Source organism: Cyanistes caeruleus, chromosome 24, assembly GCF_971803275.1.
Source record: "Cyanistes caeruleus chromosome 24, bCyaCae1.hap1.1, whole genome shotgun sequence".
NCBI classification, from domain to species: Eukaryota; Metazoa; Chordata; class Aves; order Passeriformes; family Paridae; genus Cyanistes; species Cyanistes caeruleus.
In genome coordinates, this window is record NC_141724.1 from 4,278,618 (window position 1) to 4,296,799 (window position 18,182).

Genomic DNA, 18,182 nt, shown 5'->3' on the forward strand with positions numbered 1-18,182 from the left:
CCCCGTGGCGCGGTGGTGGCGGCCGGCGCGCGGCGCCGTGACGCGCGAGCCATGGCGGCCATGGCGGCGCTGCCCCGGGCGCCGCTGTCGCCGCCTGGCGGGGGCGCGGAGGACGCGGCGGGGCCTGAGGGCGCCGAGGGTCTGTTCGTCCTGCTGGGCGCGGGGCTCGCCGCCGCCAGCCACCCCCTGCTCTACGTCAAGCTGCTCGTGCAGGTCCGCTCGTGGGGGGAGCGCGGGGAGAGCAGGGGGACGGTGGGGTGGGAGTCCCGTGTGTAACGGGGACCGTGACTCCAGGATAACGGGAGGATTTCAGGATAATGCGCCCATGGAGGCCCCCGTGCGCTGGGGGTCATTGTATACACGGCCCTCCCCCGTATAACGGGGCAGCTACAGGATGGGGGGCACCTATGGAAGGGATACGTCAGCGTATGGAACGGGTCCCAGTGGATAATGGGGGATCGGGAGCCCAGTAGAACGGGAGGAGGTGGATTCCTGCATGGTGTCCCTATGGAAACCCCCATGTGCTCGGGTTATGTGGACAGTATGCACAGCCCCCGTTACAATGGGACCCCCTGGGCAATGGGGGCATCTATAGAATGGGGGGCTCCCATATGTAACGGGATGGGGTCCCTGTGTGTGATGGGGACCCCAGTGGAAGTGGATTCCTGTTTCGTTCCCCTGTGGAGGCTCCATGCACTGGGGGTCACTGTATATACAGCCCCCCATTGTACCGGGACCCCCTGAGCACCTGTAGAATGAGGGACATCTGGGTAATGGAGTCTCTCATATGTAAGGGGATGGGGTCCCCTATACACTGGCAGACCCTATATATAAATGGGGTCCTTTATAATAGGAGGGTGAAGATGCCTTCTACAGCAAGGGTGGCCTATATAGGGCATAGGGGACACCATATAATGGAGGAGTGAGGCCCCTTGTGCAGTGGGGGTCCCTGTACAGAGGGGCATTGGGACCCCTCCTATGACAGGGAATGGGGACACCCAGTAATCTTGGAACCCCTATAAAATTATCCCTCTGCCATAGGGCCTTCCATATAAGGAGAGATATGAAACTCCAAGACCCTCTCAGTAACAGAGACCTCCTAAAGTGGGAGGGTGGAGGACCCCCTGCAACCCAGGGACCCCATAAAACAGGGAAAGAAGTGCCTGAGAGTGTTGGGGGGGGATGCTGGGATCAATCCTGTTCATCCCAGGGACTTTGGGAACACCAGAAGAGAGACCTGCTCATGAGATTTCTCTCTCAGGTTGGGCATGAGCCACTACCTCCAACCATTGGAAGAAATGTGTTGGGAAGGAAGGTCCTGTATCTGCCCGGCTTCTTCACCTATGGTGAGTGACTGACCCTCCCTGCCAGCACAAGGTCCTGCCCTCAGGGAATCAGGGCTGGGAGCTGCCAGGCAGACTGAGCTGACCCCCAGCAGCATTCCCACATCCCCTTGGGATCATCCCAAGGCTGCAGTGAAGCATAAACCACCACAACTCCTTGCAAGGTTGTCAGATTTATGTGCCTGTTGCTGGGGACAGGGGGGTGGTGGCCACTGTGTTGGTGCTGCATTGTGTTTCATGGCACATTGCTCTGGGTGTGCCCCGTGGTGGAGGGGTTTGGGGGCTTTCAAGTGCTGTAGGCTTGTTGCAGGAGGATTTGTGTGTTTTGGAGATTGCAAAATACTTTCCTTCTGCTCCAAAACAGCCCTGGAATAAACTGCCCCCTTCCCTGCTCATATGTGTTGTAGATGGAGCCCTAAAGGGACAGAAAGACCAAGAAAAGGGCAGGTAATATATTTAGAAGGAAAAAAAGTAGTATTTTCCTCTTTTTGTGGGTGGAGCAGCTTGGAAGAGGTGGGTGAATACTTTGTGACCTGCTATCACAGCAGGTTTGCTGTGGGGAAGGGGAATGTATTGTCCTGACAGCCCAGCTGGGCCAATCCCAAAATGAGCTAGTGGTATCCATGGAGTGGAACCAGCACAGGAGCAGGATGAGAGCACTGGAAGCCCATCCTGGGACACCCAGGGCTGGAAATGCTCCAGTGCTGCCTTTTGGAAGATGGAACTTCCAAACAGATGGGCAGTGTCAGGTGATGGAGAGGTGCAGAGCCCACCTGGATTTGTTTGGACAGTACAGGATAGGGGCCAGGAGTAATCAGTAGCCACCACACATAGTGGGTTCTATCCCACCTCGTTATATGTGGGAGAAATGGGATCTCTGGGGTTTTTGTTGCAACTGGAGACCTGAGGAAGTTTGCCTGGGAGAAGGTGGTGGGACAGGAACTGAACATGGGTTTGTGAGATCCTTATGAACCCTGAGTCGTGAGTTCCTGGGGTGGAGGGAGGAGGTGACAGCACCGAGCACATGGCATGATCCTCCCTGCCTGGTTCAGTCCAAACTACCTTGGAGCCCTTTCAGGTGAGCAAAACATCAAAAGACAAAAAGTAGTCCAAAATATTGGAGCTGTCCTTCCAGATTAGGCAGATGACAGAGAGTAAGAGTTCTTGTCCTCCAGTATTGAAGTTTATTTAGGACTGTTACAGTAAAACACTTCCTGTGGGGCCATGGAGTGGCTGCTGTGCTGAGCTGAGCCTAGCATGTTTTTGGCTGAGCTCTGGGGCAGTTTGGGGTGCTCTCCATGCATTGTCCCCTTCCCAACTGACAGCAGCCTGGTGTTGTCCCACCCAGCCAGACACATTGTGGAAGTGGATGGGAAAAGAGGCCTCTTCCGTGGCCTGACTCCTCGCCTCATCTCAAGCACTTTATCAACCATCACCAGGGGGAGTGTGAAGAAGGTAAAGGTCGGCTTCTCTCTCCATTAATCACCTGCAGGGTCACTGCTACTGCAGCAAGTGCCTGCAGCCAGCCAGGGCTGCACAGGAGGACTGATGCACCCATCCCTCTCCATCTCCTAAGTGAATAGTCCTCCAGTGCCCTTATCCCCAAAGCATTTTTTTTATTTATAAACCATTTTAATTTAACTTGTCATCCCCTTGCCTTGTATCCTCTGTCAGCAGTTTTGTGACTCCTCTATTCGTCTATTTTACTTTCCATCCTTTCTTCTCCTGTGTTCTTTGTTGCCTGTTTGTCTTGTCCAAGTGGCTTTTCGTGGTTTCCTCCTGTCCTCAGACATTGTGGGTCAGCATCTCCATCAGTTCTGACCGTGTTTCTTCCCTCTCCACTCAGGCTTTTCCACTGGAGGACATGGAGCACGTGTCTAACAAGGATGATATGAAAACTTCACTTAGGAAAGTGGTCAGAGAGGTGAGAAGTGGATATTGTCCATTAATAAGTGGTTGGAGAGGTCCCTGGGGCTGTGGGTGAGGTTACTTGGAGAGAAACTGGGGTGAGAAGTTTGTGGTGTTCAGTGGCCATTCTGTGTCTATCCATGAAATAATTCACATCTCAATTCACATCTCAAAAGAGGGACCCAAAATGGGTTTCCCCACACTGAGGGAAAGGCCTGGGCTGTGCAGGAGGAGCAGCACAGCTTTTCTCACAGGTGTTTTCTCCTCCTCTGGCAGACATCCCATGAGATGATGATGCAGTGTGTGTCCCGGGTTGTCTCACACCCGCTGCACGGTGAGTCCTGTCCCCTTGGCTGGCAGCCCCTCCAGACTGGGGATCACCCCAAACCCTGCTTACTCAGGGGCATGATACTTCTGAAACTTCTCCATCATATGAGGCTGATGCTGGGGTTGGTCTTCAGGCACTGACACAGCTGAGCAATGAGTTTCTCTCTTCCCACTCATCCAGGACCTTGTCCTAGAAATCCCATTGGGGTTAGGGCCAGTAGCACCCTTCCAGTGCCTAAAGGGGCTCCAAGAGAGCTGGAGAGGGACTTTGGATGAGGGAATGGAGAGACAGGACACAGGGAATGGCTTCCCACTGCCAGAGAGCTGGGTTAGATGGGATATTGGGAAGAAATCCTTCCTTGTGAGGGTGGTGATGCCCCAACACAGGTTGCTCAGAGAAGCTGTGGCTGCTCCATCCCTAGAAGTGTTTAAGGCCAGGTTGGAGCAGGGAGAGTGGAAGGTATCCCTGCCCATGCCAGGGGGTTTGGAAAATGATGATCTATCAGGTCCCTTCCAACCCATACCTCTGTGATCCTCTGAAATCCTTCCCACCACTTACAGGCTCAGGAAAGGCCCCAGTTTCTAATGAGTCTTGCAGTGCTGATGACCACACTGAGAGGAGCTGGAGATGCTGTGAGTTGAGGGAGAGCAGAGGAGTCATGTTTCATTTTCTTTCACATCCATTACAAACCAAACTGGATTTGTTTCTGTATCAGCCCTGTGTTTCTTTCCTCCCAGTGATCTCCATGCGCTGCATGGTCCAGTTCGTAGGCCGGGAAGTCAAATACAGGTGAGTGGCTGCAGCTTGGAGGGGTCTGGGGTCAGGGGTGCCAGGTGCTCCTGTGCCATGGGGAATAAGGTTATCCAAGAGGCTTGAGAGACTGGAAAGTGAATCTGTGGTTAGAGGGTGTGTGACTGGGGCTTGAAGGGATATGGGGAAGGCTGGACTGCCTCTGTTCCACCTTTGCCTGTGGGGGTTTGGGGCTGTATCAGCCCTTGCTGATCACACAGTGAGTCTCCTGCCTCTTTCCTTTGGCTATTAATGGAAGGCAGTAGGGAGGCAGAGTGGATAACACAAAGCTTTGCTGCAGACCTGCTTAGTCTGTAAAATTTTTCCAAGCCTTTTGCCGTACCAGCTGCCTCTCTACAGGACAAAACTGCCTGTGGAGCGAGATGGAGGCACGCTAGACAGGATTGCAGCCAGCCCATGACAGGCACCTCGAGTTCCCAAAGGCAGAACAGGATTCTTGGGCTTAGAATCAGCCAAATCGAACCATATCACACAACATCTGTACCCACTCACAAAGCTTCACAGAGCCATTGTACCTTCAGCATTGAACAGTTGTGTGCAGGTTGGGTGTTTTCCCAGGTGTCACTGCAGACTGGCAGAGTACAGACATGACCTTCCTTCCCTCAGACCTGCCTGGTCTGAGGAGAATAAGCAGAACAAGCTGCCTTCTGCTGGAATGATGGCTGGGGAGGCACTGCCATTGCTGAGGGCTGCAGGATGCGTGTGAAGTTGCACAGGACAGAGGTGAAACAGCTCTGCACACTCACAGCTCTTTTCCTTTCTTGGCAGCGGTGTGTTCAGTGCCATTGGCAGGATATTTAAGGAAGAAGGGATCCTGGGATTCTTTGTGTACGTGAGTTGTTGTTTAAATACTTTATCCCATAGCTTGAAGGCACTGATGGCTCTCCTGGCAGCTCTGCCAACCCCAGCTGGAGTCACACTGAGCTGAAACCTTGTCTGACCAAGGAACTCCCACATCACTCCCAGGATTAAATCTGTCTTTGACAGCACTCCAGTTCGACCATTAAGTTTGCCCCAGATCTTATCTTCAATCAAACTTTCAGAACCCAGAGGAAGCTGTATTTTTCCTTATCTTTCTTTTTCACCTGGTACTTCTTTGTGTTTCAGTAAAGGGCCATTTAAAGCATTTGTTTGTGCAACAGGCACCAAGATCAAGTACAACAATAAGATCCCTTGTTGAAATGAAAGCCAGGGCCTGGATAAGCAGCATATTCCTCTGCAGAGCACCATGGGTACTTGTAATGAGCAGGTTTACCTGTGTGCTTGGAGTGTGGTGGTGCCTGGACCAGGAAGAGCTGAAAGGTGTTTCCAGCTGTTTACAGAGCATGGCAAATTGGTGCATCACTGAAATGGAAGTTTAGTGGACACCTTTTTGCTTGAACCCTCAGTTAATGTTTCCTGCCTTCCTTTTTCACATCTACATAAAAGCAGAACCACCTGCTGTCTCTGCTCGTGGTGGGGAGATAACTCTATTATGGTAATAATAGTAGAGGCAGCTCTGGAATTTCAGTAGGGGTTTTCAGGATGCCTTTGGCTCTGCAGTCACAAAATATGGGCCTCCAGATGAAACCTGAATGCTTCAGGAAGAGAGAGGCAATCGCAGGGGGTCTCAACCTGTCCTTCCCCAAGGGGAAATGACCAGGGGTCTGCAGAGACGCCACCCGCTGAGTGTCACTGCTTCCTCCTTTGGCAGCCCACAGCGTCTCAGCTGAGCTGTGCAGCTCCAAATCTGCTCCACTCCAGTCCCCTGGAATGGTCCCTGTGAGTGGGGCATGGCTGGAGCAGGCTGCTCACAACCTTCCACCTCCCAGGGAAGTGATCTGAAAGAAGCCACCACATTCCCCTCCATCCACATAAAATAAACACTGCTAGTAGCCTGATGAAACTTAATAGTTCACAGGAAAGGCTTTAACACAACCCAAATTGTCTCAGGAAGGCTCTGAAGTTCTACATGCCCTGTAACCCTGTTAGGAAATCCCACTGCTGTGAGGAGAGCATAATCTGCATCTGAAGGACCAAACTGGTGGTTTTCTCCTCTCAGCCCTCCTGGTGCAATCCCAGCACATCCACTGCCCTAAAATCATGGCAGTGCGCTTGGTTCTCATGGCCTTATAACCACCCCCAGCAATAACAGTGGCACACACTCTCTGAGTAGAGATAAAGACTTTTCAAGGATGGATTTATCTCCCTTCCCCTCATATCTGCAGCAGGCTCCTGCCAGCCCAGGAAGGTGTTCCCTGAGCTCCGAAACAGCTGGGCATGGTCAGCTCAAGGATGGCTTGTCCCAGGTCCCTTGCACTGGGCTTTCTGCTGTTGGGTCACATCACTGTACATCATTTAGGCTTCCTCCTCTGCCTGCTGCTGTTCCAGCTTTTCATCATCTTCCAAAAATATTCCCAATTCAGATCTTTGACATCTCAGCAGGTGTGAGAATTGCAGCACTCACTTTTCTATGTCAGTAGTAAAAGCAGCACTGGAATTCCAGGAGGAGTTTTCAGGCCTGATGCCTTTGGCTTGTTGGCTTTTTTTAGTTGCTTTTTGCAGCTCTCAGACCCCTGTTTTCCAGTCATCCAGCTCAGGGCCAGCAGCTGTCATTACTTTGGAGGGGAGAGAGGGATGGGATCCTTACTGGAAGTGGAATAAACAGTCTGACTCTATCAACAGTTGGGTGAGGTTTTCCTTATGGGGCTGCCCCGGCCCAGCCCTTTGCTTCTGAACTTTATTAGGCTCTGTTGTATCTGCCGCAGCTCAGGAGCTTCAGACTTAACTTTGAGTTAGAGAAAGGATGGTTTCTACAAAGGCTGAAAGCCAAACACAAAGCAGAACATCTCTTTGGGGCCAGAGAGCTTTGATTTCTTTGTCCTGTCTGCTGCTGTCATGTATCACATCTTTGAAGCCAGTGAATCTTCTGTTGAAGGTTTGTGCTGTGCCTGGCCCCTGAGACCTCAGCTACATCCCCAGGGCTGCTGGGGCCTTAACAATGCACAAGTTGTTCCCAAAAACAGTACCAGTTGCTACTCTGCTGCTGCAGCAACCACAGCAGGAAACAAACTGGTCCCTTGCTCTGAGGAGGCAGCATCATGTTTGGGAAGAAACAAATGACTCAGATTAATGTGTTTGGAGGTGACTCTTTCCAGCTCAGCAAACAATCGTGTGGCTCTTGGCAGGCTCCTTTTCAGAGCTGACCACATCTGCCAGTGAAGCACAGATTTGACTCACACCTGGATCCTTCTGCAGTGGAACAACCCCTGCAAAAGCAGGAAACCCTGCACTGGTGCAGCAGATGCTGCAGAAGCACCAACAAACTGGGGAAACCCCCTGGAACATTTTGTTAAAGTTTTAGTGCCATTATCTGCAAAAGCTAGCGGTGCTGGTGCTGCTGGTGCTGCAGTGTGTCAGTGGCAGGCATTAACCAAAGAAATGTGCTCCTGGGGGTAGCAGGGACTGGGAAAAATCAGAGGGAACTCAGTATTCCCCCAGTTACCCCCACTTCTCAGTGAGCATGTTGTGCAGGAACAACCCGTCTCATTCTGATTTCTAAATGAAGGGAGATTCCACAAAGAGATGAACTTCTTATTTGGCATCCAAAATAGCATCTTCAGAAATGGAAACTGCTTCATCTGTGTCTCGCTTGGATTTCTCAACAGGAATTGGGCCAGGAAGGGATTTAGGATAGAACAAGGGGACTTCAGTCATGCCCAAAAGACAGATCCCAAAAACTTTCCAGCCAGAGCAGCACGTGTAGTACCAAGTTTGAAGGCTGAGAGAGCTCTTCCCTGAAATCTCCCTTTTCAGTTCTTCCCAAAGTAAAAATTTCATTTTGGGAGAGTGGTGCTGGTGGAGGGAAGGAGGGCCGGGCACCTCAGGAGGTGGCACTGGGACCCTCCTGCACCTCACAGCCCTCCTTTTGCCCTTGCAGTGGGTTAGTCCCTCACATCCTGGGGGATGTCATCTTCCTCTGGTGCTGCAACCTCCTGGCTCACTTCATCAACACCTATGCAGTGGACGACAATGTGAGTGGAAGTGCCTGAGGGAGGGCTTGGGGTCTGGGCCAAGTACCTGCAGTGGGAAGGAGTTACTGGGGTGCAGGGGATGGTTACCCCGGGCTTTGGGGTCCCTGTGAGAGTGCTGGAGGTGCTGTGTCTGCTCAGGGCTGTGCTTCACCTGCGCTTTGGGGGATCGCAGTTGACAGCAGATGCCTTCCTGGGCTCTCAGTTGGAATGCAGCTGCTCTCCGTTGCTTCTGCCCCTTGCCCCTCTCATCAGGCTCTGGGAGTGTCACATAATGACAGTGCCAGCCTGGTGTCACCCCCCTGCTCCACAACGCCTTTGGTTTCTCTCTGCAGTTCAGCCAGGCGTCGGTGATCCGGAGCTACACCAAGTTCGTGATGGGGGTACGTAGGCAGCTGCCGTGTGCTTTGCTCTCCTCCTGCCACCTCTGGGCTGAGAGCTCGTGCTCTGGGGGCACAGGCTGGTCTGTACTTGACATGCCTTTTCCAAGGATAACTCTGCTAACATGCAAAAGCTGGAAATAGCGTTTTTGACACGGGGAGGGTTAGAGAGGCTGCTTTTCTGTGCTTTCAGATCGCTGTGAGCATGCTGACGTACCCGTTCCTTCTCGTGGGAGATCTCATGGCAGTGAACAACTGTGGGTATGTCCTTCACACTGAGATCTAAAGCTTTCCCTTCCTTTCTTGCAGCCCCTTGTTGTCTGAATGGGCTGCTAACGACCGTAAAGCTTTCCTACAGCCCCGTAAACTCTGTGGCACCTCGCAGAGCTGGCTCGTTTCCTCTCCCAGGTTGCTTATAATTTTAGATCAGAGGGCACAGACACGAGTAGCAGAAAAGCTCAGGTGGTGAGAAATCGGGAGAGCTGTGGTGGTGTGGTCCGATCTGAGCTAAGCTGGAGGCACAGGGATCAAAGGGACCAGGGAGCAGCACGAGGGAAGCAGAGCTCTTACTGCAGCTATGGGAGCAGACAGGAGCAGGACCAAGCTTGCCTTCCCTATTGCACTGCTGCGAGTCCTCTGCATTTGTGCTCATGGGAACGGGATGGGATCCAAGTCTGGTGTAGTGTTTTCTGAGTATCTGCTGGCTTTTGAAGGTGTAGATACGGTCCTGGACTCTCAACGTCTCCAGGTAACGCTCCTTGTTTGTGCACTCCAGGGGTAATTAAATTACAGATCTGCTGCATTGTAAATAACGGGCTGTCACTTGGCTGCCAGCCCGGTGTGGACACTGTCCCCGTGTCCTCATTCACACTTCCTGCTGTTCTTTTGTTACCTGTGTGGGTAAGGTGACACATCCACCTCAGCTATTCCCTCTTGCGTGCAGGTTGCGTGCTGGCCTCCCTCCCTATGCTCCTGTCTTTGCATCCTGGATCCACTGCTGGAGGCACCTCAGTGCTCAGGTGAGGGAGCAGGGCACACACTGGGCTTTGGGCTCCCTCTGCTCCTTCCCCAAGTCTCCAGCATTCCCCAAAAGTGCCTGTGCTGCATCCTTGCTGTGCTCTTAGCCTGCTTCTATCCCTCCAGTTCTGGCACTGGTACCAGCATGGCAGTGCTGCCCTGCCCATTGCACACCCCGAGCTTGCAGCCTGCGAGTTTCTAGCTTGTGCACTGTCTGTGCCCCTCTGCATCTGTCATTCCTGGGGGAAATGCCCAGCTCCAGCACTCACAGGGCTGGAACCCCACTTTCTCCTGCAGTGCAGCCCAGGGTGCCCAGGCCTTGCAGCCCTGCCGTGGGCATGGAGTTGAGTCCTGCTAAAACAGCTGCAGTTCCCTGGCCAGATGTCAGGCTGCCCTGACCCCAGGCTCTCCTCCTCAGGGGCAGCTGTTCCGTGGCTCCAGCCTGCTGTTCCGCAGGGCGCCCATCCCAGCCGCCTCCTTCCCCATCGACTGACGCCTCGGCAGGGAGAGCTCATCAACTCGGACTCCTCAAGAAACCCCAAGCTTGTTTCGATATCTGTATATTTCTATTTTCTGATCCAAAGTCCACGGTGCCAGAACTGACACCTCCTCTCCAGCAAGGCCAGCAACAGACTTCTGGACATCTGTCTTCAGGCTCCAGCTGGACCAAAGCTCCATCCTCATGGCTGTCTCGACTGGAATGTGTAGCAGAGAGAGCAGAAAGGCCTTGTCCCTTTGGTCCAGGCTGTATTCCTGGAGTTGCTGGGGAAGTCCAGGAATACAGAAAATGGCCAGGTACTAAAGGAGCCAGCCTTGAGTTGCAGGGACAAAAGACTGCTTTGTTCTGCCTGAGCTGGGAAGCAGCAGGAGATCCAAGGTCACCTCCTTGGGAAAGTTATGCCGGGTGACAGCCTCCTGCCTCATCCTTTCTGGAGAGAGCACTTTTGCCTGGCAGGTAGCTCATCCTGGGAAAGATCAACCTGGCATCCATATTTAAGGTTTGAGGGTACCTGAATACCCAGGAGCATCCCACCTCCAATGGGCATAAAGAGGAAATTACAGGATCAAAAGAGGGAAGGGAAACAGAGTCCCACTGCAAAGAACAGCAGAGTCCCAGTGAGACAGGTCCAGCCCAGCTCAGGGCAGCAATGGGATGTGGACACGATGGGATGTGGACACGGAGAGAGCCCTTGGGAAGGGACCTGCGCTGCCAGTGGTGCTGCCTGGGGCAGGTTTCACTCGTGGAATGGGCTGTGTTTAGGATACGCCCAGAAGAGCTGTGGGCTGGGCAGGCAGCCTGCACACCGGGTGCTGGGTTGGACTGGCCTGGCTGCACCAAGGGGCATCTCCCAGGCAGCAGCAGCACCATGAGCCCTGCTGGGCTCCTGCTCCTGTTGCTGATGAAACAGAGCCATCAGGATCTGAGAGCTGCACACAAAGGGCTCTCCTGCAGCAGGGGCAGCCATCCAGGGCTGTCTGCAATAAAGGGATACACCTTGAGCTGGCCAAAGGCTGGCGAGGCATCAGGGTAAAGGCTCCTGGTGCTCAGTGGAGCATGGCTGGCTCTGTGTGTAGCAGAGCTCACTAGTGGCACCAGGGCAGGATTGATGCTCAGCTCTCCAGACAAGAGTTTCTTTGCACCAGTCTGTGCTGTGATGGCAGCCAGGCAGATTTCCCCCATTTCAGTTCCCCACGAAGCAGTCTTTTGCACAGAGGTGAGGCTGCACTCCCTGGGAAGAGGTTTAGCATTCCTTGAGCAGGTTCCCATGTGCTGTAGCAGCAGCTGGGGTCACATCTCATCCTGGTCCTCTGGGGACCTGCCATCACACGGGGTTTTTCTCCATCAGGCAGGGTCGATGCACACCCCCAGGCAGGGCTTGCAGGACAGTGGTGGTATGTGCTGGGACTGGCAGCCCCCACCCAGCTCCCTTCGGTGTCGTGAAGTCGGTCCTGTCTGTCCTCCCTCGCTCCCAGTTTGTGTTACAGTTAAATAATGCATGGACCTGTTCCCTAACACCAGAGATGATTTCAAACAGGATTTAATTATGCTCCAAAATACAGTTATAAAACAACTATTGGGTGTTTACTTTTTTTTCTTTTTTTTGGGGGGTGGGGGTGTGGGTGTGGGTGTTTTTTTTTTTCCTGCATAATGTGCTCCATCAGGGAAGGTTTCAGTTTAAGACAGGCACTTCCTTTGGTCTTTTCTCCAAATCGGGGGCTGTAACGGTTGTTTAAAACTCAGATTCCCTCCTGATTTTCCTCACCTCCACAGAAGGTGGGCATATTTAAGCTGAGCGAACTGCCGTGGGTGCACCTGGAGTGAGGGTGGAGGCAGCAGAGGGCTTGGATGCTTGAAACAATGTATGAAGAATTGGGTTTTTGGAGTTAAAATTGACCCGGAGGTCTTCTGGAAGGGGTGATGGAGACCTTTTGCTGCTGTCAGACTGGTCAGGTGGGCTCAGCCATTCCATCTTCCCCCTCACAGCTCTCCCCTCTGGCCTTTTATCACCTTGTTTTATGACTTGCTCCAACACAGGGCATTGCATCTGCCAGGTCACCTAGCACCTGCTCAGGAAACATGTACCTTTAGCCTCCAAATTAAAGCCACCTTCTGCTGCTCACATGCCTGTAAAACCTCCTGCAGCCTCTACATAGCCTGACTGCAGCCACTGCAGGGAAAAGTGCCATTTCCTGTCCTTTGAGGAATTTACCTAAGGAATTTACCTAAGGGATTTACCTAAAGCTGCACCAGTGGATGCATCCTGCTGGTAATTTCTGCCCAGTTCATCAGGGCCCACAAACTTGGCTGAAAACCCAACAGTTGACTGTAGTTTTTGCTCAATTTAAATGAAAACCAGGTTTCAGAGCTTTCAGTGCACTGCCTTACTTTGAAGCAAGGGTCTGCCATTCTTGGGATTGAGTATTTCCCCACCTCCTATTTCTATCCCTGATTCTTCTTGTCCCGTGCTTCATTTGAGGGGGCCCCACCACAAGGACAAATGTCTGCACCAGGAGCAGGCAATGAGACAACCAAAACGCTGGCTGAGCATCCTTTTCCCTTAAATTGCTACCCATTAGTCAGTGCCTGGCCCTGCAGCTGGTGCTCAGGTATCCCAGCTGAAGGGGATGGGGCCCCATTCCCATAGGAGAGGGGATCCGGGATGGAACATGTGGTCGGGAGAACAAATGAAGGGGTGGAGGAGGAGGTTTGGGTCTGGCGCCCGGGATGGAGCCGGGAGTTTCTCCCACTGGCACTCCCCTGTCTGCCCAGGAAACAAGCTCTGGTTTAAATATTGACTCTCCTGCACAAAGCCAGGCTGGGTGGGGATCGCTGCCGTTCCGTGCCCGCGCCGTTTATCAGCCTCCAGTGGAAAACTCAGATTGCCGGGACTTTGGCCTCATCTGCTCCCAGCTGCCCGGGGGAGAAGGGAGGTAGCGACAGCAGCCAGGAGAGGGAATCTCAGGTCAAGGCTGGTCTGTCTCTCCACTGGGCTTGGATGCTCGAGTCTGGCAGGATCTGGGAAGCAGCGAGATGAGCTTTTGTGCCCAGGGAAGTGCAGCTGAGCTCAGAGCGACTGTTCCATCCTCCCCCTTCCCCTGCAGAGCCGTCCTGCTGATGACCCTTCAGCTCAGTCCAAACCCCTTCCTGGCTGTGCTGCTCTCCCGCCGTGGAGCAGGGAGGGAAGCATCCCAGAGAGCTCTCCCGATGCCTGGATGGTGCCTGGTGTCTCCCTGGTGTCTGGTCAGTGGGAAGGCCAGGGGCTGCCAGCCCTCCCCCGCAGCCATGGAGGGCCCCATCTCGCAGCCACGCATGAGGAAGTGCCCTGTGGCACAGCTGCCCTCGATAAGGCTGTTTGCTCTGTTCTCCCGCAGCGCCGAGCTCCACGTAGGCAAATAATTCCTTTAAAAAAAATAGATATATGTAAAAAATAATAAGCCTCACAGAGGAGATGCTGCTGCCGGGGTGGTGGGGCCAGCTGGTGCCAGGAAATGCTCAGGGTGGGGACTTGGACAGGACCGCGGCACCAGTAGCACAGTGGACCTGGACCTGTCCCTGTCTTCACACAGCCCCATCCCCTGGGATGGTTTTCACCCAAAACTGGGGATTACGAAGGAGCCGGGTTCTCATGGATTCCCCCCTGGATAAGGGAAATCCCATCTGGAAACCAGGAGAAGAGGCCACAAAGAGCACAGTGGCAAAGCTCGGCACAGCTGCCTGACCTGCCATGCTGACAGTGACAACTCTGTCCATCACTCACGGCTGGTAAGAGGATGGGAAGGATGTGGGGATGTTGCTTTCCATGCTCCTGCTTGCCTGCTGTGGGTTGTTTTTTTTTTAGGGTAAACTCCCTCAAATCCTCATACACTGAGCTGCCCTGTTCCCTCCTGGGCAGTGCTCCCAGGGGGAGCTGGTGGTGTTTTATCCCAGCCTGAGGGGATCTGGGCTTTCGGGGAAGAGGTGGCAGCACAAGGTCAGCCTAGACTCCTTTCCCTGCAGCCACTGTGACCCCTGCACCTCCCTCGGCACTTACACGGCGCTGGGCCCCCCTTCCAGGGGAGGAACAGGAGGGGGAACGTCTCCCCAGCTTCACACTCGTTCCCTGTCCCCCTGCTGTGACCCCAGGCCGGCAGGGTCGGTATTGCGGCCCTGGCTGGAGGCGCTGGCCCTCGCTGCAAACACGGCAATGCTCCCATGGCTCGGAATGGAGTTTCTCCCTGAAAAGCCGCCTGCGCTCTGCGGCCGGGCGGCTCTTGTCAGGCTGCCAGAGGAGGCCGGAGCAGCGTCACATGCAGCAAAGTTTTACAAGGCGAGCGAGCGTCTGGGGAGAGGGACGGGAGAGGGACCGAGCGCCGCACGCACACACCCGGACGCACACGCGGGGAAATCTCCTCCAGCCTCTCTCCAGCTCTCATCCCAACGCTGATTTTTTTTTTTTTTTCCTTTCCTCCTTTTTTTTTTTTCTTTTCTTTTTGGAAGAACAAAGACTTTGGGGTGGGTTGGCGCTGTTGTTTTTTTCATGGTTACTATCGGTGGAAGGGGGGAGGCTGGAGGTGGAGGGGGGGAGCTGGTGCCTTGAATGCGAGAAAAGTCCCGAATTTCCCTGGCCGAGTTGCCGAGATGGTCTGTGCGAAACTTAGAGGAAGAAAGACGGGGGAGGAGGGGAGGGGGGGGGAAATAATTAAAAAATAAAATATGATGACGTCACTCGGAGCAGGGGTGCCTTCCCTGCTGCCTGTCAGATGCGCCTGAAAAGAACAGGGCAATAAAACAACAGCCGCCTCTGTCTCCCTCGTTAAACACGGCACTAATTGGATGTTAATTTTTCCTTGCTCTTCTCGCTGCTCGATTGTGAGGGCTCTGCCTGGCTCTCCCTCTCCTGCTTCCTTTCTTTCCTGTTGCAATGCTCTTGGCAGCTCTGAGGGACTCCGGACTGTGCGCTCCCCTCCCGCTCGTGGACTGGAATAATTCAGGAGCTGGGAGAATTAAAAAAGACGAAGCGCGGGGGCGAACGGTTCAGAAACGGGGCGGGCGTGATGGATTTCGAGAGCTACGCTAATCTCCCCGTTTCCCGTGCATTGTCCTGCCGACTTGGAGCTATTCTCTTCCCATTTGATTTCTCTTCCCCTCCTTTCCCTTCGCGTTGGGTTTGGACTGCAGGACAAAAATATATGTTAAAAAAAACAAAAAAAAAAAGGCATTAAAAAAAGGAAAAAAGGCAGGAAAAAATAGGAAAAAAGGCTTTAAAAATTGGGGAAGGGGGGGGGGAGAGGAAAAAAGCCAAAAAAAAAAAAAAAAGAAAGAGGAAAAGAAAAAAAGCCTGGTTCAATGACGACAAACCCCCAAACCTCCTCCCAGCTCCCCCCGTCTCGCCGCGCTGCCTAACCCCTGCGTGGAAACAGGCGTTTTAGGGAGCCGGAGCAGGAAGTTGTTGTTCTCTGTCTTGCCCAGTTCATCCTTCCAGGGTATGTGTGCAAGGGCGGTGGGCACGAGGGCTCGGTGGGCGCCCAGCAGCCGCCGGCCGCCCCCTGCGCTGCCCCCGGCCAACGAGGCGGGTGAGCAGCACAGGGGGAGCGGGGGCCGGGTGATGTTTTGGGGGACGCAAGAGGGGCCCAAGGGACAGGATGGGTGGGGGAGCGGAGGGGAGGGAGCGGGAGGCGGAGGTGGGGGGAGAGAGAGCGAGAGCCGGGGAGTAAAGTCCTACCTGGGATCGGTGCCAACTTCCTGCAAAGGGTTACAGACCCGCGGCTTTGAGAGCCCACCAGAGGCGAGTGCGCTCTTGTCACGGTTCCAAGGCGAGATGAAGGCAGCGGGAACAGGTACAGCAGATGCCGAGTGGCCTCGTTTGCCCGCCGAGCTGGGCTTCGGCTCGATTTAAACCTCGCCGACGAGGAGCCTTCGGTGCTCCCGCCGGCAGGGGCCTCGCCATCCCCGCACGAGGCCAGCGGGGCCGTCGGGTGCCAAGGGTGGGGTGGGTGGCTCGGTGGCGGGGGGGTGTGTGCATGGCACGGGGGGGCCTCTGCCGCTCGCTCGCCTTCTCGCCGTTTGGATTAACATGCGGAAGATGCGCCTGTCACTTTGCTTACTGTCAGCGCCGGCTCGGGGATGGGTGACGGCTTTGTTCGGCGCAGCCGGGGGAGCCGTGCCAACTCGGACTTGGCAGGCGAAGCCGGGTGGGCAGGGAGAGGGGGCCGAGGGAGCGGGAACGGCTGCTGGGGCGGCTGCGGAGGGACGTGGCCGCAGGCCCGCGTCTGAGCACGGCGGCTTTCTGTTGGCGTGCGCCTCCCTCTCCCTCCCTCTCTCCCGCTCTCGCCTGCGCCCAGGCTGGTGCAGACAAAATGAAAACGTGTTTTGTTTTGGTTTTTTGGCATCTCCCCAGCAGCGCTACCAACCCCAGCTGCCCCCCCCTTCGCTCCCTTCCCCAACCCGCCGCGACTCCCTTTTACAATCGGCAAGACCCAGGTGCTCGGGCAGCAACAAAATAAGGCCAAAAATACCCCCTGGCACCCAAACCACCCCCAATCTGCCACCCTCGCTAGCAACTGCTCCCAACCGTCCTCCATGGCGGGCGGGTCGTTGTTTGTATGTATATATATGTATTTTTTGTCCTCTTTTTTTCCTGCCCCCATCGGGTCCCTCTCGCGTTGGGTGTGTGTGTTCCTATTCAAGGACCCGCCACCTCCTGTCGTGCTAAAACCAGGAAGGAGGGAGCCAAGGGCTCATTTCTGCCTGGACGCCGGGGCGGCGGGCGAGGGAGACAACGATGGAGGACAAGAGGAGGGAGGAGAGGGATGGGAAGGCGGGAAAAGGAGCATGGGGAGGGCGGAAAAAAATAATCCACCTCCCCAGGCCTTTTGTTTAACCTGCGTCGATGCAAAGAGGGGTCTTGGGGTTTTTTTTCCTCCCCTTGTCCTTTTTTTTCGCCCTGTGCTTGAGCCTCATTGGGGCGTTTTCGAGCCTGACGGGGCAACTTTCCGGAGCGGGCGGTGTCGGAGGTTGGTTTTTTGGGAGGCGGCGGGCTCGTCCCGCAGGCGCGAGGCTCCGAGTGCAGGAATTCCTGCCAGCTCGCCTTTGTGCCAGCCTCCGTTGGCCTTGGGTGTCTCGTTCGGATGGAGCCTGGCATCCAGGCACCGCCCATTTCTTGGCATTGAGCTGCGAGGAGAAGGAAAGGGGAGAGAGCGAGCGAGAGAAGGGAAAAAAAAAAAGCTGTCTCACTCAAACTGGCCTTTCTCGGAAAAGGATCCTTCCCCGATGATTGTCCGGATAAGCGGAGCTAAATCCAGCCACTACTCAACAACAAAACCACTCTCTTCCACGGTGCGTCTCTCTTGCTGTCTTGGTACGAAATCGAACCTCACTCTTAATTTTGGTTGGTTTTTTTTTTTGGTTTTTTTTTTTTTTTTGTCCGTGCGGTTGGGGTTTTTTTGCCTTTGATTTGAAATAACGTTTTGTTCCTTCCAGTTGCTCCGTTGCTTTGTTGTTGCTGTAACCTGCCTTCTCCCCGAAATCCTTTCCCGCCGAGTCCTCCGGCCCTTGGTGCTAAAACACCCGACTTTAATCGGTCTTGTAGAGAGGGATGTGTAGCAGATAGGCAGGTCCCTACGTGCAGCATTTGGAGCAGAACTGGAGGGTGATTTCTCCCGCTGCCCTCGCCCCACCACCCGGGACGTCCCCGAGGGCCACGCGGGGCTGGGCGTTGTCGCCCGGGTGCCTCTGTAGCTCCCCAGCGGTCACCATCGAAGGGGAAAATGTGTCGAATCATGTCGGATTTGCAATTCAACATGGCAGCCGGAGCGAACGTGCTGGGAGACGCTGGGCACGGGCACTCCCGGCCGCGCCAGCGCAGGGTGGGGGCACGGCAAGAGAGGATGCAGCGACAGGGAGGGC

At 54.4% G+C, this 18,182-nt stretch overlaps 1 protein-coding gene and 1 long non-coding RNA gene across 5 annotated transcripts; one reads left to right on the plus strand and one right to left on the minus strand.

The window, feature by feature from the left end:
• Positions 1–4: 4 nt before the first annotated feature.
• MTCH1 (mitochondrial carrier 1) lies at positions 5–11,869 on the plus strand. Of its 4 annotated transcripts, none has more exons than XM_023942032.2 (13): positions 15–213; positions 1,262–1,346; positions 2,692–2,798; positions 3,190–3,267; positions 3,528–3,585; positions 4,140–4,211; positions 4,317–4,368; positions 5,158–5,217; positions 8,309–8,402; positions 8,735–8,782; positions 8,973–9,040; positions 9,723–9,798; positions 10,215–11,869. In XM_023942032.2, the coding sequence occupies exons 1-13, from the start codon at positions 52–54 to the stop codon at positions 10,287–10,289; spliced, it is 1,035 nt and encodes a 344-aa protein (XP_023797800.2). In that variant the 5' UTR covers positions 15–51; the 3' UTR covers positions 10,290–11,869. The 4 variants fall into 4 exon arrangements, with proteins under 4 accessions (XP_086718242.1, XP_086718243.1, XP_023797800.2 ...); XM_086862115.1 differs by having other exon boundaries at positions 30–213; positions 10,094–11,869; XM_086862116.1 differs by lacking the exon at positions 4,140–4,211 and having other exon boundaries at positions 5–213.
• On the minus strand, positions 11,820–17,644 carry LOC147649421 (uncharacterized). Its single transcript, XR_015279066.1, has 2 exons — positions 16,000–17,644; positions 11,820–13,697 (listed from the first exon to the last, which is right to left on the minus strand). It is a non-coding gene; the product is annotated as an uncharacterized LOC147649421 (long non-coding RNA).
• Between the last annotated feature and the right edge of the window lie 538 nt (positions 17,645–18,182).